Here is a 23,999-nt window from a genome sequence, read left to right as displayed (position 1 = left end):
CTGTATATTCATTGTCCTCATTCTCAAGTGTGTATATAATTCTAAATATAGATTCAATTTCTCTAAACTTTCCTAGAATAGTTCTGGGCTCTTAGAGCGACATCACATCAATTCAACCATTTAGTATCCTAGAGGGGCTGAAATCCTGTTCCTTTTAAATAATGTTGAGTTTGGGGAACAAATTAACTCCAAAGGGACAAGATCAGGTCTGTAGGAAAGAAAGGGAATATTTTAGGACAGTCCTAGTTTTGTTATCCTCAAAGAGCAGGTGCATTGTGATAGAAACTTTCTCGGAACATCCTTGGCCTGTTTTGTTTTCCTAAAATTTCTCCAATCCCCAGTGATTGCCTTCTATCCTTTAAGAAAATCTATCAAGATTACTGCTTTGGAATTTCACTAAACAAATGCCATAACCTTCTGTCTTGGATTTAACTGGCTTCACAGTTGCCTCAGAAAACATTGTTGTGGTTGGTCCTTTCTTTGGATGGTACCTTAATTAGATTAAGACAATTCTATGAGGGCAGAATCTGCCTACAGTCATCTCCTGATTGCATCGATGTTTGAGCACGCTTTGTTGCAATTACTAAGTCCATGAATACGTAAACGGGAACCGTAGCAGCAATATTTTTGCCATGCCTGTTATCTGTATAACTGTCTACATGCGATCTAATGTGGCAGCTAAATGTCTTGACATAGCCACATTCAAGTGCTCAAGAGCCATGTGTGGCTAGTGGATATGTGTTAGCAGATAAAAAATATTCCAATCTTTGGGGAAAGTTCTATTGGATGGCACTGGCCTTAGGCATGTAAGTGTACATATTTTATTCTTGTCTAGCAATGACTAACACTTCAAAGTAAAAATTACCTAGTTTGAATTATTTTACTAGCTGCTTAGTTGATTATCATCAAATTAGGGTTTCACACATTTCACGCCTCTCAAAACAAAAACCACATCAGTTTCATGGTAGAATTCCACATAAATTATTTAATACTAGAGAATCATATTAAACATAGAAAGGGCCGCATCACACTTCAGGGATATCGATTTATACATGACCATACATTGGTTATATCTTTGCCACACCTGATAAATGGAAACCAAATGTTATGATTGGGATTTTATGACTTTTTTGGTATCGCGGAGTCTAGAGTCCCCACAATTTGTTCACAATTTACTCCTGTTAAGATGACTCGTTATCAGAGGTAGAATTTTAAAATTATTTTCTCTATCAATTATTATTGATAATGAAAACCATGCTATGGAGGAAGAGTTTGGTTTTTCTTTATTCTGGTGAGGCAAATAGGATTTTGATGTTTTAACCATTGTATAAGCTTTAAGATTTCTGGCTTTCAAGATAATGCTAAGTTTTTACTTAAAACATAACTCATTCTTTATCCCCATTGCTAATTCTTCTCCAGGTTGAGCTTGCTAAGTATTCTCCATCATAACAACTCATCTCTGATGAGAAGAAAAGCCCTCTGTGGTTTCCACTCCCATAATCTCCCACATGTGAATGACACAATACTATCTGCGTTTCAGAGAGAACAAGGCAAAGTGATCGTTTAAAAAATAGTTACTGAGCTAAATTTTATTTTACTCATCATACTTATTCAACAAAGCATTTCTAAAGTTGTCCTTTAGGTATCTCCAAACTGGTATTAGGGCTCAGGCCTCTACAGTACCTTCCTATAGGTCTAATGCTTTTAGAAATCTTTGAGAAGCCACAAAGTAAAAAATTAAAAGCACTAAAGCCAACTTCTGTGTAACAGGACATGAAATAATATAGCATCTTCTATATGTCTAGAGTTCGAGCAAGAAGGGTAACAAAAACTGAGGAAAAGTATGATTTAAGAAAAAAGTATGATTTTTAATTTGCTTATAGTTTAGATATCTTACAGTATGATTTTTAAAAAACAGGAAAGGGAAAAAGAAAATGAAGAAGAATTCCCCCCCCCCCCCCCCAAAATAAAGTGCGAGTGGTAGTGGATCATTCTGTTTTAATTTTATTTAAATGATTAGACATTAAATAAGAATGTAGGGAGAAAATTCAGCAAATCAATTGAAGTAAGCCACAGAATGAAACTTAGGAGACTTTATGGCACACACAAAAAAGTGAAGGGTGGGAAGACGTGAAGTGGAGATCCAAAGCCCATCTGTAGAAAATTAGACATCCCCTCACAGAAGGATCACAAGGAAGAGATGAGCCAGTCAGGGTGCAGTAGAGCACCAATGAAGCACACAACTTTCCTCTAGTTCTTTAGTGCTTCCTCCCCCCAAGATCATGACCTCACTTCTGCCTTACCAATCTGACTAGACCAGAACATGCACACTGCTACAGCTAAGAGCCTGCAACACAGGGAATCCAGGACAGAAAAACCCCTCAGGACCAATAATGAGAACAGAGGTATTAGGAGGGGGAGGGGAAGGTGTGGAGAGAAAGAGGGAATCAATCACAAAGATCAACATATAACTTCCTCTCAGGGGGACAAACAAAAGTGGGTGAAGGGAGACAGCGGGCAAAATATGATATATAAAAATAATCAAGGTTCATGAGGGAGGGAGGGAAAAATGAGCAATCAAGGATTCAAGTAGAAAGAAAATGCTTTGAAATGATGGCAACATATGCACAAATGTGCTTGGCACAATGGATGGATGTATGGATTGTGATAAGAGCTGCAGAGCCCCCAATAAAAGTATTTAATAATAAAAAAACAACAGTGAAACAATCTTTTAAGACTAAGAAATGGGCTGACTCCCGTCTACCCGGTACAGAGTTGCTGGAGCAGCATGTTTTAGCAGAGCAGAGAGCCACCGCTTTCTCCCTCAGAGCACCTGCTGGATTTGAAAGGCCAGTCTTGCAGGCCCGCAATGATGGATGCTGTGAGAAACAGGGCTCGGGTGAAAGCTTGCTATGTAATGATCGGGCTCACCATCATCGCCTGCTTCGCAGTGATTGCGTCCGCCAAAAGGGCTGTACAGCGACATGAATCCTTAACAAGCTGGAACTTGGCAAAGAAAGCTAAGTGGCGTGAGGAAGCTGCATTGGCTGCAAAGATGAAGACTAAATAATGTTCTGAGTGACCGTGTGTTCACTTGACTGTCACCACTACATCAGCATCAATAAAGGATAAGTAAAGCAGAAAAAAAAAGAAATGAAAAAAAGAATGAGAAATGATAATATTTATGCACTGAAAACATATCCATTGCAAAAGTTATCATTTGGGTCTGAAGTGTGTGGCATAATCCTCTGAAGAACTTATCTGACACAGAAAGGAACTAATAGTGTGTAGAAATCAGCATTTACAACTGAAGACATCACCAAGGTTGTTCTTTATAAATAGGTATGTTCACCCAACTTGAAAGCTTCAAAAGGTATGGTTCTCCAGAGCTTCAAAGTTTTATTGGCTGAAGAGAGGATGTTTTTCACTGTTAACTGTATCTGCTTCACATTCTTTTGTGGTTATTCAACCAGTAGAAATTCGATCTTTAGGAATTTTGTCTTCTTAAGTAAAATGATACTTTTTCATACTAGCAAATCTGCATCCATTATTGGGAAGTTTGTTTCCAAGGGACTTTGATGCTCCATCATGAATAAAATTGTTCACAAATCTCATTTGTAAAATGTCAATAAAATTAATGACTCTTTTAAAATTCAAGCCACTCTGTCATATAAATACAGTTGGATGGTGAAATCTCACCACCTTCATGGCAGTCTTCAAAAACCTTAAAAAAAAACAAAAACCAAACACATTACGATCAAACTGAAGCTTTAAAATGGCTACACTATAGGTTAGTCTTATTTCTGCTGTTAACAAGATATCTTAACACCCAACTGTTTACTTAAAAAAAATTAAAAACAAAATTTCAAACTAAATGGGACTAGGGTTATATTTAAGAGAGTAATAGGACTGCTTGGTGATCATAAGGTTAATGAGAGGCCTTTTACTATGACATTAAGACAGCCATGGTCCAACTGGACATGGTCTTACAGAAGGGTCGCAGGGAGGAGACGAGCTAGTCAGGGTGCAGTGCAGCAACATTGAAATACACAACTTTCCTCGAGTTCTTAAATGCTTCCTCCTCCCCCACTATCATGATCCCAATTCTACCTTACAAGTCTGGCTAGACCAGAGGATGTACACTGATACAGATAGGAACTGGAAACACATAGAATCCAGGACAGATGATCCCTACAGGACCAGTGGTGAGAGTGGTGATACCAGGAGGGTGGAGCGAAGGTTGGGTAGAAAGGGGGAACCAATTAAAAGGATCTACAAATAACCCCCTCCCTGGGGGATGGACAACAGTAAAGTGGATGGAGATGTCAGACAGTCTATGCATGACAGAATAATAATTTATAAATTATCAAGGGTTCATGAGGGAGGGGAGGATGGAGAGGGAGGGGGAAAAATGAGGAGCTGATACCAAGGGCTCAAGCAGAAAGCAAATGTTTTGAGAATGATGATGGCAACAAATGTACAAATGTGCTTGACACAATGTATATATGTATGTATGGATTGTGATAAAAATTGTATGAACCCCAAATAAAATTAAAAAAAAAAGATAGCCATGTTCAGCTGTTCAATAGGTGAAAGGCTATCAGCAGGTAATACTTCATACTTAGCAATTCTTCTATGAGTGCGAAACAGAATTCCCAATATGTAGCTCCTCCCCCCCCCCGCCCCTTTTTAAAGTGAAAATGGGCAGACTAGCAGTTCGAGGATTCAAATGTCATGAAGGCTGGGGCAGCCTATTGCTCACTTGGTGTCTTCAGTGCCCACAGCACATGGACAGGCATCCCTCACCCTTGGTTCCTTCACTCTTTAGGATGTTACCACCACTGCTTCGTAGAGAAATAGTGAAAAATTAAATGAAAATTCCTATAAAAAACGTCTAGACTATTCTTGGCCCACAGCAGGTATTTAAAAAATCTCATCTCTCCCCACTTGGTTGAAATAATTCATTCTCATAAAAAAAACTGTCCATATCAGAGGCAAGAACAAAAGATGAAATTTCCTTAATTGGATGGCGATTCAGAGACTCTTAAGGCAATGATTTGGTCAGTAAAGCTCAGTTCGCTATGGTCACAGAGAAGTTTGAACAGATTTTGGTTAACCCAAAGAGTGTGAAAAACAACTGGGCGTGCTTGCTGCATTGTGTGTTATTTGCAGTTGGAGCTGTGAAACACTTTAACTTACCGGGCAGAGTCCACAGGGGGCCCGGACCAAACCTGTAGGTGGCATGATTGGGCTCACAGCCCTATATAGTTTCATATGTCCGTCTATACTCCCCACTGTGCCTTCTTTTGCAGCGATGATAGTCATCTCCACTTTCCCATCATAAATGAGTGTGTTCAAGATGGTTTCAATGTCCTCCATGGACAACTCTACCTGAAAAAGCAACACATTAGAACAGACGCAAAAGGGACAAGGAGTCATGCAATGGATGGTGCTAGAAATAAACAATAAAGGGTGAAATGGGGAAGCATTATGCTAGAAAAGAATAATCTAACCAAAGCACAATGAGGTTGAACAATGGTGAAGTTAGCACAGGCGACTGAGATGCTAAAGGACAGAACTCTAACTTGATGCTATTTGACAGACTCAGCTCTGGCTCTGTCGCTGTTGTGGTTGAGACACCTAAAAACTGGCAGACAGGTGGCAGCGTACGAGCTCTAGGGCCCAGGAAATGCAAACCACTTCTCCAAGTGGCCACTCCAACCCCTTTGCTGCTCAAGAAAAGCATCCAGCACAGGATCCTTATGTAGAAGGGTCCTCAAAATAGTTTGCTAATGACATCAATTTCATCTAAGTAATAAACTATCAATGAATGACAAAGGATGCAACAAATATTTTACACCTATGCTGAAATCTTCCTGAGGAAGTCAAGACATGACAGATAAGACTCATAGCTAAATGTACGGCCAAACTTCCATTCTGCTGTTTTTAAGTCTCAAACTCAGCAACAGTTGAGACTCTCTAAGCTGTTGACAAATGTATTTTCAAAACATGGGTCTGTAGAATGTTCACAGGTATTGCTTAGAAAGATTGTCTGGGGACATACTGTAAATTATATTCCCATGATAAAGAGTATATTAAAAATAAGAAAAAGAAAATCATTTTATGAGCTAACTACTGACCTTACTTATCCCCAATTCACAGATGTATTTCCACACTTCATGTGAGGACGCAAATGAACTATTTCTTTGTATCATGGGGTTCTGTTTGCTTTCTCGTGCAGTTTCTGCCTAGAAGGGTAGAAGCACAAGAAGTGTCAACCAGAGTATTGGTGTTTACTGATTACAATTTATGCAGAGGCCAACCACCGGCAGAACATCGTTTCTTTATTGAAATCACCAATTTCAGTATTTTTACTTTTTATAAAATATGATATCTAACATGAAATACTATTTATGAAGAAATTTTTAAAAAGTGCAGCAAGGTTTTCTCTCTCACCTTGGTTTGTAGGAACTTAAAACACTGTTGGTTAAGTACTTCTACAAATTCAGATTCAAAATCCTGGTCGCTGTACCAGGCTCCACCTGTCACAGACCGATCTGGCTGAAGGTTATAGAGCATATACACCTTCTTCTTTGAAGCCTAATGGAGAATATGCAATGTTTACATGCCAGAAGACAACAGTTTTCAAAACCATTACATTTTTTAAAAAGTTTCAAATAAATAGAAGTATTGTAAAGATAGCATAGCATTCCTCTATGTCCCACACCCAATTGCTATTATTCTTTGTATCATATATTAAATGTGCCACAATAATTATTGTAAGATTTATATATTAATACACTATTAACTACTTCCATGCTGTATTCAAATTCTCTCAGGTTTCCCCCCCTAATATTGTTGTTCTGTTCTAGGATCCCTTCCAGGATAGCACATTACATATATTAATGCAGTTCCACTCTCTATGGGCTCCTCTTGGCGGTGACCTTTCTCAGACTTTTTCATGTAATGACCTTTTCAATTTTGAGAATTACTGGTCAAGTACTTTCTACACCATCCCTCAATTGGAATTTGTTTGATATGATTCAATGGGTTCCAAAAGTTCTTGAATATTTTAGAAAGACATCATTACCAGATTAGGTGATTTGCAAATATCTTCGAATATGTAACTTGTCTTTTTATTCTCTTAACAATATCTTTTGTAGAGCAGAAGTTGTAAATCTTAATAAGTCCAACTTCATATTTTTTCTTTCAGATTGTATTTTTAATATTTAAAAACTCATCATCAAATTCCAGGTTAAACCTGTTTGCTTAAAGAAGTTTTTCATTTTGTACTACAATCTAATTGAGATGATTTTAACTCTTAAACCCCAAACCACTGAATTGTACACTTTAAGAAGATAAATTTATGATATATAAATTATATCTCAACAAATCTCATATTAAAAAAGACATATATGGAAAACTGGCACCCATGGCCCTGCAGGGGATAGCACCTGAGACACAGTGTGGGAATTGCGCCTGACCTGATCCCACCACACCGAGGCAAAGCACTGGGGGAGTGCAGCGGAACAGCAAGGGAATGGAGTGGCAAGGTCCCCAGGGAATGCTGAAAGTGGACTTTGGGCCAGGGCGTGGTGCCCCAACAGACTGGACTGAAAAACACTCTTAAAGGCCAACAAACAATCCTTGAATTAACTACAAGTTTTACTTTCTTGTTGTGTTTTGTTTTGTTCTTTGTCAGTGGTTTGTTGTTGTTTTGTTGTGTACTGTTGCTTGGTTTTGCTCTGTCTTGTTTTTGTGCATGTTATTATCTCTTCAGGTGTGTCTAAATAAAATAGGCTGGATGAACTATCTGGAGGAAAAATAATGGGACTGACAGTTCCGGAGGGACATGGGATAGTGGGAGGTGGGGAGGTAAGGAAGTGGTGTTAACAAACCCAGGGACAGGGAACAACAAGTGATCCAAATTGGTGGTGAGGTGGGTGTGGCAGGCCTGGTAGGGAATAATCAAGGGTAAGGTAACAAAGAAGTATAGTTGAAACCCAGGTGGGGACGGAGCATAATAGTGGGACAGGAGGAAAGTCAAGGGAAATGGAGGAAAGAGCTAGGAGGCAAATGGAATTTATAGAGGTCTAGACAAAGACATGTACATATGCAAATACATTTATGAGGATGGGGAAAGATCTATGTGCCTATATTTATAGGTTTAGTATTAAAGTGGCGGAAGGACATTGGGCCTCCACTCAAGTACTCCCTCAATGCATGAATACTTTCTTCTATTAAATTGGCATTCTATTATGCTCACCCTCCCGACACAAGCTCTGAAGACAAAGTGGGTGGAAAAGCAAATGTGGTGAAGAAAGCTGATGGTGCCCGGCTATCAAAAGAGATAGTGTCTGGGGTCTTAAAGGCTTGAAGGGAAACAAGCGGCCATCTAGCTCAGAAACAATAAAGCCCACATGGAAGAAGCACACCAGCCTGTGCGATCATGAGGTGTCGAAGGGATCAGGTATAAGGCATCATCAGACCAACAACAAAAAAATCTTACCAGAGTGAATGAAGGGGGAAGTGCAGAATGGAGACCTAAAGCCCATTTGTCAGCCATTGGAGATCCCCTTGCGGAGGGGTCTAGGGGAGGAGATGAGTCAGTCAGGGTGTGATGTAGCACCGATGAAGAATACAGCTTTTCTCCAGTTCCTAAATGCTTCCTCCCCTCCAAACTATCATGATCCGAATTCTACCATGCAAGTCTGGATAGAGCAGAGGATGTACACTGGTGCAGAGAGGAACCAGAAACACAGGGAATCCAGGGTGGATGATACCTTCAGGTCCAGGGGTGTGAGGGGCGATACTGGGAGAGTAGAGGGTGAGTGGGTTGGAAAGAGGGAACAGATTACAAGGATCTACATGTGACCTCCTCCCTGGGGGACGGACAACAGAAAAGAGGTGAAGGGAGATGTCGGACAGGGCAAGATATGACAAAATAACAATTTATAAATTATCAAGGGCTCATGAGGGAGGGGGGAGCGGGGAGGGAGGGGCAAAAAAGAGGACCTGATGCAAAGGGCTTAAGTGGAGAGCAAATGCTTTGAAAATGATGAGGGCAAAGAATGTACAGATGTGCTTTACACAATTGATGTATGTATGGATTGTGATAAGAGTTGTATGAGTCCCTAATAAAATGTTTTAAAAAATTATATTCTCATCCCCAAAAAAAGGAAAACTGGCAAAATTAAGTAGAAGGATAATTGGAAAATCAAGATAAGTGATGGGTTTATGGGGGTTCTTAATATTATTTTCTCTACTTTTGTGTATGTTTGAAATTTTCCATTAAAAATGTAGACAGGGAATAGTGTTTTAAATTAGTAAAGGGGGATAAATGAATATATCTGATAAATGAGATCATTGATAAAAGATTGGATTTCTAGATGCTGAAATCTGTAACCCAGCAGACAAGTGTAGTGCAGATAGGTCAGCAGTTGACATCAAGAAGGAAGCCATCTCCAGGTCAGGGAGCACCTGGAGAGCATGCAGGGATGCGGTGGGAGGGGCGAAGAAGTACCATTGCACTGGAACAGATATCCCAGCAGGGCCGGGATTGTTCGCAGGTTTGTTGACCATTTTTAGTCCAGGGACCTAGAATAATGCCTAGCACATAACAAATGCTCAATAACTATTTATTGAATAACTTTAAAATGTGAGATGGAATTATCTTATATTGCACAAACTACAGAAAAATGTGCCTGATTCTAAGTCATTCATTGAATAGTTTTTTAGTTTTATAATGGATATATAGATTTTATTTTTTGCGTGGAGCACTTAATTTATCAGTAGACAATGACAAATCTTACATAGCATCTCAAATCCAATCCAATATAAATGAAAATGTAAAATATCTATTTCAACCAGTTATTTTCAATCATAACAACATAAAACTCCCTGATACAGCTGAGCAACAATCATAAGTATGTATTTGGGGAAGAAAGAGAAAACTACTCACAGCTACAGACTTAACAGCTTTAATAAGCTTTTTGCTTTCTAAATTCTTCAGAATTTTGTTGATTTCTGTTAGTGGCAAGTTACTTTTGTATCGGATATCTCTGCTCCATATTCCTATAAGAAAGGAAAGTACACCATAGGATATTTTTTATATTCTCAAAGATCTTATCACAAAGTAGCAAATTAAAGCTATGGATAAATTCTTAAAGTAAAAGTTTTATGTACTTACATTCTAGGAAAGATTAAGTGATTTAGAGGTAAAACTTCACAAAAAGCAACAAATATGCAAAACAGTAAGTACATATTTTCTAACGTAAAATTTCTTGAAATCCTAGCTTATTTTCTAAAAACACGTATGAAAAAGATACTTTGAAAATAGAAAAAAGTTTTCAGTGCTATTTTAAAATAGATACTTATTTTAATTGGCATATAACTCACATATCATACAACTTAATAGCTCAATCATATTAAGAAGAGGTGCAGTCATCACAACAATCAATTTCAGATTACATTCTTCTTTCTCATACTCATGGTTGTTAGCTCCTTATTGTCCCCCACCACTCTGGCCATGTCCCCAGGTAATTACTAATCCAATAACTGACTCTCTAGATTTATCTATTCTAGATTTCATGTATAAAAATCATACAATACCCTCTCCCATCCCCAGGAGAAAGCATTTCAGAGGACAGCACTGAGCTTCAGCTTCGGGAAAGGGGCACGTCTGATCAGAGCACACAGGAGAAACCAAGGGGGATGGAGACTGAGGGGAATACGTCCTGGCTTACCAAGACTTCAGGAAAACATTCCTGCTCAGAGAAGACAATGCACAGAGAGGACCATAGGGCTGGTCCCACCATGAGGCATGACGTCCTTACTGAACCATAGCACTACGGGGGACAACACTGGACAGTGTGGGAATTGTGCCCGATATGACCCCATCACACTGGGCAAAACACTAAGGGCATGCAACAGAGCAGCAAAGGAAGCAAAGTGATATAATCCCTGGGAAATTTAAAAAAAAAAAAAAGACTTAGCAGCCAGAGTGTGGTCCCCATCAGACTTGCCAGGAAAACACTCCTAAAGGTCCCAAAACAGACCTGGAACTATTTATAGGCTTTAGCTTTTTTGTCCTTGGCTTTCTTTTTGTTGTTGTTATTTTGTTTTTGTTATCTTCCTTTATTGTTTTGTTTGGTTTTTCCTGGTTTTTGCGCTTATTAATGTCTCTGCATGTCTACCTAGATAAGATAGGCAGGATAAACAATTCAGAGACAAAACAATGGAACCAATGGTTCTGGGGGGGGGGGGGAGGAAGACATGGGAGAAGGGGAGGTAGGAGAAAGGAAGGAGGGGGTCAATGTTGAACAAGGGAGCAACAAGTGAACTAAAATCCGTGGAGAGAAGGGTGTAGGATGCCTAGTGGGGCTTAATCAAGGGCAATTTAACAGTGAAACTAAACCCAAATGAAGGCAGAACATGATAGTGGGACAAGAGGAAAGTAAAAGGAAATAGAGGAAAGAACTAGGAGGCAAAGGACATTTATAGAGGTCTAAATACAGGCATGGACATATGTAAATATATATTATATATAACAATAGTAAAGTAGATTTATGTAAAAATATCTGTATATTAAGAATTAAGGTGCCAGATGGACATTGGGCCACAATGTAAGAACTCCCTCAACACAAGAACACTTTGTTCAAAATATCCAGCATTCTGTGATGCTCACCTTCCCGACATGATTGATGAAGACAAAATGGGTGCATAAGCAAATGCGGTGAAGAAAACTGATGCCCGGCTATCAAAAGATATAGCATCTGGGGTCATAAAGGCTTGAAGATAAACAAGCGGCCATCTAGCTCAGAAGCAACAACACTCACATGGAAGAAGCACACCAGCCAGTGTGATCACGAGGTGCCAAAGGAATCAGGTATCAGGCATCATCAGAACAAAACTCTTACCATAGTGAATGAGGAGGGGAGTGCAGAGTGGAGATCCAAAGCCCATTTGTAGGCCACTGGACACCCCCTTACAGAAGGGTCTTGGGGAGGAGATGAGCCAGCCAGGGTGAGATATAGCAACAATGAAAACTGTAACTTTCCTCTAGTTCCTAAATGCTTCCTAGCCCCCACCCCCCCACCCACCCCCCCCCACACTATCATGATCCCAATTCTCCCTTGCAGGTGTGGCTAGACCAGAGGATGGACACTGGTATAGATGGGAACTGGAAACACAGGGAATCCAGGGCGGATGATCCCTTCAGGACCAGTGGTGTGAGTGGCGATACTGGGAGGATAGAGGGAGGGTGAGTTGGAAAGGGGGGACCAATTACAAGGATCTGCATGTGACCTCCTCCCTGGGGGATGGACAACAGAAAAGTAGGTGAAGGGATGTCGGACAGGGCAAGATATGACAAAATAATAAATTATCAAGGGTTCATGAGGGAGGGGGAAGCGGGGAGGGAGGGGAAAAATGAGGAGCTGATACAAATGTTTTGAGAATGATGAGGGCAATGAATGTACAAATGTGCTTTACACAACTGATGTATGTATGGACTGTAATAAGAATTGTATGAGCCCCTAATAAAATGATTAAAAAATAAGATGCACAATCAAAGCAGAAAATTTTATAAGAGCTTAATTCAGAGCACTTGGTTTGCAGAAGGCTATGGATGGACAACTGAATACCCAAAATCCATTTGGAGAGTCCCCATGTAGATTAGTCCTCAGAAGAATCCCCTCTCACTATTGACCAGGGATGTAACAGCCTGCCCTCAGATTGCATTAGAAAGTGAGTGAAAGTAGATCTTTCAAAACCAACCCCCCCCAAAAAAAAGCCCCAAGTCACCACTATCAATTTGATTCTGACAGCAACCCTGTAAGGCTGGGTACATTGCTCCTGTGAGTTTCCAAGTGTTAACTCTTTATAGGAGTAGAAAGCCTCCATCTCATCATTTGTTTTCCCTTTTGACCCATTTTCCAGTTCTAGTTTTTGTTACTTCCCGCTTTCTTTTGAATGGAAGTTTTCTGTGTTGCATTTTGGTGTTGTTTTTTTTAGGTATGATTTTAAGTGAAACTCAGGAAAGGTAAATCTATAGAGTGATTAATTAGTTCACAGTTTCTTAGGAGTAAGACATGACAGACAGAACAGTCACTGTACCACAAAGAACTAGTCGACATTCACCATTTCAAGAGGAAGCATATGAGCACGGCACTGAAGGCAGAAGTGCAAGGCTGCGCTGAAAGCATCACCCAAAGCAAGTTCCAGGAATTGACAGAGTACTAATGGACATGTTTCAATACACTGTTGATGCTTTGGAGGCATTCGTTTCTCTACATCAAGAGATTTGGGGAAAAAAAAGAGAGATTTGGAAGACAGTGACCTGGCTAACTGACTGGAAGAGCCCAAATTTGTACATACTCCAAAGAAAGGTAACCTAACAAAATGAATAAATTATGAAACAGTATCATTTATATCACATACAAGTAAATTTTTGCTCAATATCACCTAACAATGCAGCAGTTCATCAACAGGGAGCTGCCAGAAACTCAGGCCAGAGTCAAAAGAGGACATGGAACAAGGGGTAACATTGCTGATGTCTGAGGGGACGCTGGCTGAAACAGAGAGTATCAAAGAGGTTTACTTGTGTTTTATTGACTGTGCAAAAGCGTTAGACTGTGTGGACCATAACAATCTCTGGATAGCCTTGAGCAGAATGGGACTCCCAGAACCCGTAAGTAAATTCATCTACCTAGAGAAAGCTCATCTTTGATACAGGGCCAAGGCTCCTTAGATGGGGAAACAGATACTTTCTTTAAAAAGATGCTGGAAAAACAGGACTCATATCTCAAATGAACTAAACATGATTCAAAAACCTAAATGTAAAATCCCAAACTACAAAGATTTTCAAGGAAAAAATAGGGACAAACTTATAGGTCTGAATATATGGCATAAATATATTATCAAACATAACTAAAACATAGAAACAGCAGAAAACAAATTAGATGACTGGGTATTCCTAAAAATTAGATACTTATGTGTATCAAAGGAGCCCTGATGTATAATGAATGGTTGCTCGTTGGGCTGTTGTCTGCAAGATCAGCAGTGGAAACCACCAGTCACAATGGAGGAAACACACAGGGCTTTCTACTCCTGATTAACAGTTACAGTCTTGCAAACTCACAGGGGCAAGTATAGTGTTGCTATGGCAGTACGTTTGGTTTTTGGTTTAGATGTGTATCAAGAGTTCACCAAACGAGCAAAATAGAATCCACAGGCAAAGAATTTTGACAATCACATATAGAACAGGGATCTAATCTCTAGAATTTATAGAAAATCTCAACATCTCAACAGGAAAAAGATAATAATCCAATTAAAAATGGGCAAAGGAATGAACATAAATGTCACCAAAGCAGACATTCGGGTGGTCAACAAAATGTGAAGAAATCTTTGGGATCACCAGTCATTAAAGAAGTGCATATCTAAACACAAGGAGGGAGACACCACCTCACACTAGCATTATTAAGTTAAAAAAAAAACAAAATAATAATTAAAAAACAAACAATAAATGCTGGTGAAGTGATTAAAATCTTCATACACTGTTGATGCCAGGTGCGGAGTCAGTTCCGACCCATAGCAACCCTATGCTCAGCCCAAGCCAGAATTCTGAAGAGGAAACAATGGCATTACTTTAGGGGTCATTCTAGTACACACAATGTTGTATTCTTTCCCTCTCCTTCTGACAAAATGGCGGCACACTGTACACATGGATATAGGAGGGGCACACACACACACACACACACACAGGAAAAGAGCTCTGCTGGCTTTTGTAGTATGAGGGGGTACATACACACACAAACTGGAAAAGAGCTCTGCTAGGATTTTGTAGTATGAAGGGCTACACACACACACACACACACACACACACACACACACACACTCACAAACTGGAAAAGAGCTCTGCTAGGCTTTCGTAGTAAGCATTGAGTAACTCATTCTGAACCAGTGCACCCAGTGGTGTCACCTGAGAAGGTTCTCTCGTCACACTGAATTTTTTGTAAAAGCAGTTTCGCTCAAACTTCGATTTTGTGATGGCCGATTTAAGAGAACAGTGTGCAGCTGTGAAATTTTGTTTTCTGCTTGGCAGGTGGGAGTGGGGGAGGGAATGCCACAGAAACTGTTGTGATGTTGATCACAGCTTACAAAGACAGGGCTATGGGAAAAACTCAAGTGTATGAATGGCTTTCTCATTTCAAAGTAGATGAAATGTCGAATAATGACAAACCTCATCTGGACGTCCAACAACTTCCAGAACAGATGAAAATGTTGACTCATAGTGCATTTGGAGTTCATTCCAGCAGGTCAGACTGTTAATCAAGCTTTCTATTTAGAGGCTCTGGAAAGATTATGTAGCAGTGTGCAACAAAAAAGGCTTGATTTGTGGCAGACGGAGGACCAGTTTTGCCACCATGACAATGCACCTGCTCACGCAGCCATCTCAGTGCACCAGTTTTTGGCAAAAAAAGAGCATGCTTATTTTTCCCCACACACCTTAGTCACCTGACCTTACTCCATGAGACTTCTTTTTGTTTCCATGAATGAAGAGGGACATGAAAAGACAATGATTTGACCACATAGAAGAGGTGAAGAAAAAAAAGAGGGACTTGCTGTCACTCCTACAAACAGGAGTTTGAAAACTATTTCCAAGAATGGAAGTGCAGATTTGACAAATGTATTAAGTGTAATGGCGAGTATTTTGAAGGTGATAGGTTGTTTTGTTAAAAAAAAAAAAAAGAAAAGAAAGAAAGAAAAATGTAAATGCATAGCTTTGAAAAATAATCCAGGATTTTTGAGTACCCCCTCATATACCATGTAAAGTCAGATTTCAATCCTTGCCTGACACCAAAGACAGTGTTTTTTTGTTTTGTTTTTTCATTTCTTCCTTTATACTCTTACCTTTATTTCCTGCATCCTCTATGATTTGATATACTAGTTTTTCCTGATTATCTGATCCTTTCATTTTACTGCAAAGAAATAAAGTAGATTTTAAAAATGGCAAAAAAGATAATCTATTAATATACATCACTACTCAAATTTAATTAGCTGACAATGTCATCTAGCTATCTTATTTACCAAAACAATTGTTTACCTTAGAAAGAAACAGTTCTATATGTACCAATATGAAAGGATGTCCAAGATATAGTAAGTGAAAAAAATAAACAAGGTATAAAACCATAAGGGGGGATAGTAAGATCCCATTATTGTTAACAACAACAACAACAAAAAGTGATTATATATCGGATATAAATATGGAATCACCTATTCGGAAAACTAGAAGAAAGGATACATGCCAATTGTGAAGCGGGTTCCTTACCTCTGGGAAGTGGAAGTCACGAAGAGGACCATTGGTGATAAATAGGGCAGGCTCACATTATGCAATTCTGTACTGGCTACTTGACCAATGCTTATGTTACTTTTGTTATACTTAAAATTTACCAAAGACAAAATACCATGGCTTACCCGGCATTCTGAGACTCCTTTATTCTATACAGAAGACCTGTATTGCTCCTTAAGAGATCCAACTGACCCTAAGGTTGTTTTTTAGAGAAAATAGCAGTTAATGATTTTGAAGGGTCAAATGCTAATGCATTCCTTATTATTTTTATCCTAGAAATAAACATTTTACTCCTACAATTATTTGTCCATTCACAAGATTCATCTATAGGATACTTAACTAGCTGATAGAGTTTCTGAGATTGTAAGTTTTTACAGGAGCAGACAATCTCACCTTGTCTTATAGAGGATCTGATAAGGTTGAACAGTCACCTTGTGGTTAGCAATCCCATGCCTAATCCACAGCACCACCAATCAAAAACCAAACCCACGCTCCTTTTCTAGAGCATTACATAAAACTTACAAAGTGAATAATGACCTCTTATGGCACGTGTAATTTCTGTGTTATATGAAAATCAGGTAACAGTCAACTAATGAATAAAGGGCCAGTAGTAATTGTTTTCATACAACTAAAGTAAAATAAAGCATCTTTTAACATGTTTCTAACTTCCTTGTCTCAGTCTAATAGGACACGAATGGCTGCACAATTAGGTCATGATAGTTCTGGGAAGCCACACAAGTCAATAATTCAACTGTATCAAGAAGTTGTACAATTAAAAAAAAAGAAGTACAATTATCACCACATTCAATTCTAGAAAAATTTCTACTTCTTTGTATTCATTGTAATTTATGTAATTCAACATACACAGGAAAGCATTCTATAGTTCCACAACTCCTACATGCAGAATTCAGTGGCATTGATTCCACTCTTTGTGTTGGGCAACCATTGATATCCTTTTCCAAATTGTCCCACTACCATCAAAATAGACTTAATGTCCCCAAGCAAAAACTTCCTTCTTCACCCTTGGTTTCTTTTTATGTAGTTTTCTTTTAAAATTTTATTTATTTTTGGTTAGTCATTTTATTGGGGGGCTCTTACAAATCTTTTAACAATCCATCATTCAACTGTATTAAGCAAACTTGTACATAGGTTGCCATCAACATTTGAGTAGTTTTCTTGACATAGTATTCACAAATCATACACTTCCATGGTTAAATTACTTTTAAAAATCATTATGTACACATCAACAGTCAGTTCTTTGTTCCCCAGATCTCTCCTCCTTCTTACCCACTCCTCCCGTCCCCAGTAAACCACTGCATTGTCTGCAAGCTTCCACTCCTGTGCGTCACAAACTGAGGAGTCCAATAGAAACCACAATAATAAAAAAGGCAGGCAGAAAATAATGATGATAATATGGAGATAAAAATACAAATAATGACGAAGAAAGAAAAGACCACTATCAGTAATTTAAAACTGTCATGGAACAAGTGAGAAATACTTGAGCCTAGAGCAAATTCAGATTGGGTCAAGAGGGAAGTCAACTGACTAAGCATGTTACATACATCAAGCTGGATCCACCATACTCAAGTTTCCGACAGTCTGTCTGATAGTAAAGCTCTTCAGTCCTCTGCCGAGGCTAGATACTCTGCCGATGGGTTTTGGCTCCCACTGTCCTCCATAGCTCTCTATGAACTGGTGTCACAATTTAAGCCTTTACTTTTCCCTTCATCATATTTGGATTTTGTTATCATCTCTGGATCACACAAGCTGGTGTGCTTCTTCCACGTGGCCTTAGTTGATGCCTCATTGAGATGGCTACTTGCTGGGGTCTTCCTCTTATAGATCTATTGTTTGGCTGAAAATCCCAGAATTGATGAATTTCTAAGGGTATTTAAGATATCTAAGTATTAGTGGTTCCACTAGTTTCTATCCAACTGACAAGGGTGGTCCCTTTCTATGATGTTTTGTTTCACATTTTCTTCCCACTCTATCCAGTTGGTACTAGTAGCTGGGCATCATTTATTTCTTCTGGTCTCAGGGTGGTGGAGACTGATGTTTGCATGATTTATTAGTCCATTCCACTAACTGTTCCCATGGATCTTTTTTTTAATCACTCTTCTTGCCTTCATACAGGGAGAGACTTTAGATGGTCCCTCCTGAGCTTTTAAGACTCCTGTCACTACTTATCAAAGTAGGATGTAGAGCACTGTCTTGGGGACTAAGTTATGCCAATTGACTTTGGTGTCTCCAAGACCATGGTCCTGAGCTCCAAGGCCTGGTGACTCATTCTCCAAAGATGTTTAATTATATCTAGGAAGTTTTCATAAGTCCCCCCTGTCTATGCCACCACATTCATGGATATATTTGCAGCAAAGGTAAATATCCATGTATAAATATCCTCTGTTGAACCTATGTACATTTGTGGGTATATTACCTCTCTCTTTCCCATAACCAATCAGTCTGTATATTTGTGATCAGTCTGCATATCTATCCATACAACTACTTGTAGATCACTGTGAAACATAATTTGACGCAGAAGAGGCTGCCAAGGAAGATAGGAACTTGTGTGGTTAACCGAGGAGTTTGGACTTGACTCTCCAGTGCTGAAGGATTTTAGAGGGGAGGGTGACTTGGTCAGACCTGCACTTGAGACAGATGAAGCTGGCTGCTCTGCGGTATGTGGAGCAAGGGAATCCAGTCAGAATGCCATGGTAGCAGAACATATAAGAGCCAAGAGTCTGAACCCACGAAGGAGTAATAGAAACAGAGAATAGGAGGAAATTTTGAGAGCTAGAAAAGAGCTAAAGTCAGCAAAAATTTACTTGGTGTTGTATTAGTAATCATCCAGTTTCTTAAGGTTTACTGCCTAGATCTCATAGCCAATATACTGGCAACGGTGGGAGCCACAGAGATGGAGAAAGAGATGGAAGAGCTAAACGTCACTTTCAGACAGAAAGGAAAGGACTAAAGGGCGATCAGAAGACAAAAAAGCAACATTTCCCACTGCCACAACCACAACAAAAATTCCAGGATTTTTAATTTCCTGTCCTTGAGCTGAACACATGCATCACGAATTGATTAGAAATTGCAACACTTCTTTTCCCTTGGGCTAGAACTTACAAAGTTTTATTGGAATACCACCATATTAGTTTGCGTATCCATGGCTACTTTCTTACTAAAATCAGAGTTTGGTAGCTGTGGCAGAAACCACATGTGTCCTTTAAATTCTAAATACGTAATACCCAGTACTTCACAGAAAAAATTTGTCAACCTTCAAACTAGAAGGCGAAGGGAGTGATTTAACAGACGAGTCACTGTTGGCATATCTGGAGCGCTTAGAAATTCAACTGGTATGTTCTCAGAAAACGGGAGCTTTGATGACGGGGAAAAGGAAGGACGGAAGAATTAAAGCACTGGGTACCAGTGGGTGGACTGACTTTAAACCATTGGGGGAGAACATCATCACGGTGTCAGGATCTAAAGTAGCGGTTCTCAACCTAGGGTCACCCGATTCATAACAGTAGCAAAATTACAGTTATGAAGTAGCAACAAAAATAATTTTATGGTTGGGGGTCACCACCATATGAGGAACTGTATTAAAGGGTAATGGCATGAGGAAGGTTAAGAACCACTGCTCTAAAGGAATGTAGAAAAAGAGGTAAGAGTTGGGGAAAAAGAGCTTCACTGAAACATGCCCTGCTACTTCCTGGGACTCTGAGTCTACAGTTCTTGCTAAAGGCTCAAGACCACTGACATTTGACATCCCCTCTGAAAAGCCTAGGGCAAGATTTTTAAAGGTGGTACCCTAATACACTGGCTGTGTGAACGCCAGAGGAAACGACCCAACAACAGGAGTGTGTAAGAAACAGAAGGGGAGCTAAGATCACTCTGATATGTCCTTATATACTTCAGGGACAATTTAGTTTACACATACACGTTATAGCAAATATTGTTTTTTTAATTCCTCTTGTAAAATGAACTATAATTATTTCTTCTTCCCTCAATTTAGGTAGCCCTGGTGGCAGAGTGGGTTATGAGTTGAGCTGCTAGCAGAAAGTCTAGCAGTTCAAAACCACCAGCTGCTCTTCAGGAGAGAGACGAGGCTTTCTGCTCCCTTAGAAACCCACGTGGGCACTTCTGCTCTGTCCTATAGGGCTGCTATGAGTCAGAAGTGACTCGATGGCAGTGAGTTTGTGTTTCTGGCGATATTTCCTGGTGGTGCAAGTTATACACTGGGCTGTAAACCACAAGTAGCATCAAGTAGCATCAGCGGTTTGAATCCACTAGTTACTCTGAGCGAGGAAGATGAAGCTGTGTGCCCCCATAAAGATTTACTGCTTTAGAAATTCTAGGGAGCAGTTATACCGTGTTCTACAGCATCACTACGAGTTAGAATGAACTCAGTGACGGTGGGTTTGGTTTGGCTTTGGTGCTGTTTTCTAGTTTGTATTTTATCAGTTACAAGCTAACATGTTTGCTGATTTTATTGCTACGTAATAGGAAGTAATGACAATCGCGACATGTAAGTAATTCTGTGATAAAGTGAAGTCATCTTACCATGGACAGTAGTCTATTGATGGCCACTGCCCGCTGCTGGGCTTCTATATGAGGCATTTCATTCTGAATTACTTGGTCTGTGATCCCATGAGGGAATTGGTGACATAATTCTATAATCCTAGGAAGAAAAGTATTAATGATAGTACCTATGGTCACTCATTCCAAGAAGCAGTAGGAGAAAATACAAACTATTAAAATTGCCACCTACCCCCAATTTTGGCATATATTCTGTTTCTATAATTCTAAATCAAACCACACAGAAATTGAGAACTCTATTTTCTAAATACAAAGCAAATGCCCTGCTCTTGAGTCAATTTTGACTCATAGTAACCTTGCAGAACAGAGTAGAATTAACTACTCCAGTTGATTTCCAAGATTGTTAACTCTGTATGGGATTAGAAAGTCTGTTTTTTTCCCCATGAATCAGTAGGTGGTTTCTAAATACACATGCACATTAATTACTTTTTTAGGGGACTATTCTTTCCTCCACTTATTTCAACTTTAAATTATAACTAAAATAAAATTACTGAAAAAAGAGTCAAGGCTTCAATTTCCTCAGATGGAATGCCTACGACAAACGTAAATTCTATTGCACCAGACAGTCTATAGGCAGAGGTCACTCAGGCACTTCTAGTGGACAGTTAAAATCTGTGTTGGCAGTGTATCCTAAATAAAGCTTACTTTTGGATTAACCCCTATTAAAAAAACAAAATCAAGTCATAGCCTAGTTATAGGATAGTCAATCTATAGACCATCCAGATTGAGAAAGTAGATGGGCTTTAAAAAACGACGTGAATATCTAAAAACAGCACTACGCTGCCAGGAAAAATAAAATGGGGAGTTGTTTTAGGTGCCCTAAGAAGAAGAGCCCTGGTGGTGTAGGGGTACACGTTGCGCTGTTCCTTGGGAGAACGGCAAGGTTTTCTACACCTGTAAAGCGTTACGGTCTCGGAAACCCACGCGGGCAAGCCTACCCAGTCCTCTAGGGTCGTTATGAGTCTGAATGAGTTTGAGTTAGGGGGCATAAGTCTGTAGTTCGCTATTGCACCCAAGTCATCACAAAGTGCACCCACAACGTTTATTTAAGGGGTTCTTTGGTGGCAGGGCAGATCCGGAATGAGCTTTAGAGTCGCACAGCTCTCCCCCACGTCGCAAGGTCATGTTTTATCACAACTGCGAAATCAGCATCAAGGCAGTCAGCTAACCATATCTGCAAACTGTCACACTCGTTTTGAATGGGAGAGTTCTGCCAACCGGGGTGACAAGCGGCCTCACGAACCATGCAGCCCCACTCCTGCACTGACCCTGGAATCAAACGTAATTTGCTTACCTGTTTTCTAATTCGATCGGATCCGCTTCCGGCGGCTGCACTTTCACCTTAACCTCAGCCATGAGAGGGGCACCCCTAGATTCGTGCTCGTAATCGCTGAGTAGACAGAGCCGAATAATCCAGAGGGAAAGCGCCCGCCGGAAACAAGGGGCCTTTCCCCTAGTGTTGGAGCCAGCACTGAGGCGGCCGTGCCACGCCTGCTCCGCATCCTACCCACGCGCCTCTCCGTCTAACACTCGTTCTCTAGAATGTTCGTGCTGGTCGGATGAACCAGCCTGTTCCTTCAGCATCTTGTTGCAGTTCCTAACCGGTTGCTAACCGCGAAGTCAGCAGTTTGAAGCCGCTAGCTGCTCTTCGGGAAAATTATGAGGCTTCCACGCCAGTGAAGAGTTAAAGTCTCCGAAACCCACGAGGGCAAAGATCCAAAAGGGCTGACATGCCTTAACCCATTCGATGACACTGAGATTGGCTTCTTGCAAGCCTTGTGCCGGCATATACTCGGACGCCTAAGGGAAAGTCACGGGAAGCTCGAGGGGGTCCCAAAGACTCCACCCACAGAGGGGCGGAGCCTGTTCCTAGGAAGCCGGTTTCCACCAATCACCTGCCCGCTCTCGGTGGGCGGGGCACGGCGCCCAGCGTCCGTGGTAACCGGGCGGCCGCCGCGGAGTGCGTGAGAGGTGGGAGACCAGACTTTCTGGGGCGACGCAAGGGGGTCCCTGGTGAGGAGGGCGCGGGTTCTGGAGGGTGCGAGGAGGAGGCCGTCTCCTCCCGCGCAGAGGGTGAGGGCGCCTTCACTTCCAGCGGACGGCCGCAGGCGGGGACTGTACTGGGTCGGTCGGGGCCGGGAGGACGGAGGCAGGAATTGGGTGGAGGGCGTCTGACTCCGTGAGGCGGCCTCGCCTTCCCTGGCTGGCGGGCCTCTGGCCCCAACGTACCGCGGGCAGCTGCTATTGCTGCGCGAACGACTTCCTCAGCCGTTCATTTCTCAGCTGTTTCTGTTTTTGCTGCTTGAATGGAACTGCGAGGGTGGGCTAGCCCCCTGTGTCCCACACCTTTCTGCAAGAGCAACTGCTCCGCTGCTGGTATCTGCAGTTTACATTCTTGACTTCCCACCCGGGGTAGCTAGCTAAGAAGGCAGGGAAATTCACCCCATACGTTTAGTTACTCCACTTTTGCTAATAGGGTTTATGACAAAACTCCCATAACACAGACGGCATTTGCAATATTTAGAACTAAAATGAAAGTAGAATTAGACTGAATGCCTAACCAGAAGGTGATAATAAGATTATATCGTTGCGGGTTCAAATAAATGGCATCCACTATAATTTCTTGATAATTTAGAAGTCTCTTCGGTTATAACCAGACTGCTGGAATCTAAAAGTGATTCTTTGATTGCAGTACCAAGTGGACATTCCATTCCTTCTTTAAAGGCAAATACTCATTTTTCATTTGTCTAGGACTTAAGCAAGCGTGGAAAAAAGCAAAATTAATGTTATTTTTTAGAGTTAGCGTTACAGGGTACAGCATTGATTATAACAACCTGGCTAATATAAATAGTAATATCCTGGTTACAACATCAAGAGGAACAACATTAATACAATGTTCATTTTAAAATTAATCATTAGTGGGACTTTCTGAGATGGGAGGGGGAAGGAGGCAGGTCATTCAGCCGTCAGAGAGATGACGTTACAGTGGCTAGTCTGTCTCAATATGACTATAAGTTATTATTCAATGCATTCGAATTGGTTCTAACTCCTAGGG

At 40.5% G+C, this 23,999-nt stretch overlaps 1 protein-coding gene across 1 annotated transcript; it reads right to left on the bottom strand.

The window, feature by feature from the left end:
• Positions 1-1,467: 1,467 nt before the first annotated feature.
• POLR3F (RNA polymerase III subunit F) lies at positions 1,468-22,702 on the bottom strand. The gene is made up of 9 exons (XM_075564032.1): positions 22,239-22,702; positions 20,909-21,026; positions 16,477-16,544; positions 15,913-15,980; positions 9,962-10,074; positions 6,457-6,600; positions 6,141-6,248; positions 5,200-5,391; positions 1,468-3,724 (listed from the first exon to the last, which is right to left on the bottom strand). The coding sequence occupies exons 1-9, from the start codon at positions 22,298-22,300 to the stop codon at positions 3,647-3,649; spliced, it is 951 nt and encodes a 316-aa protein (XP_075420147.1). The 5' UTR covers positions 22,301-22,702; the 3' UTR covers positions 1,468-3,646.
• Positions 22,703-23,999: the final 1,297 nt, after the last annotated feature.

The sequence above is a fragment of the Tenrec ecaudatus genome, chromosome 12 (assembly GCF_050624435.1).
Source record: "Tenrec ecaudatus isolate mTenEca1 chromosome 12, mTenEca1.hap1, whole genome shotgun sequence".
NCBI classification, from domain to species: domain Eukaryota; kingdom Metazoa; phylum Chordata; class Mammalia; order Afrosoricida; family Tenrecidae; genus Tenrec; species Tenrec ecaudatus.
Note: the sequence above shows the minus strand (reverse complement) of the source record. Positions and strands in the feature narration are given on the sequence as shown.

Excerpts from the sequence above, each read along its gene's own strand:
- POLR3F (XM_075564032.1), bottom strand. The coding sequence starts at position 22,300 with ATGGCTGAGGTTAAGGTGAAAGTGCAGCCGCCGGAAGCGGATCCGATC. Across the intron at positions 15,981-16,476 it reads AAGGAGTCTCAGAATGCCGG|TAAAATGAAAGGATCAGATA; the intron begins GTAAGCCATGGT and ends ATTTCTTTGCAG. Across the intron at positions 3,725-5,199 it reads CCCCCTGTGGACTCTGCCCG|GTTTTTGAAGACTGCCATGA; the intron begins GTAAGTTAAAGT and ends TTTTTTTTTAAG.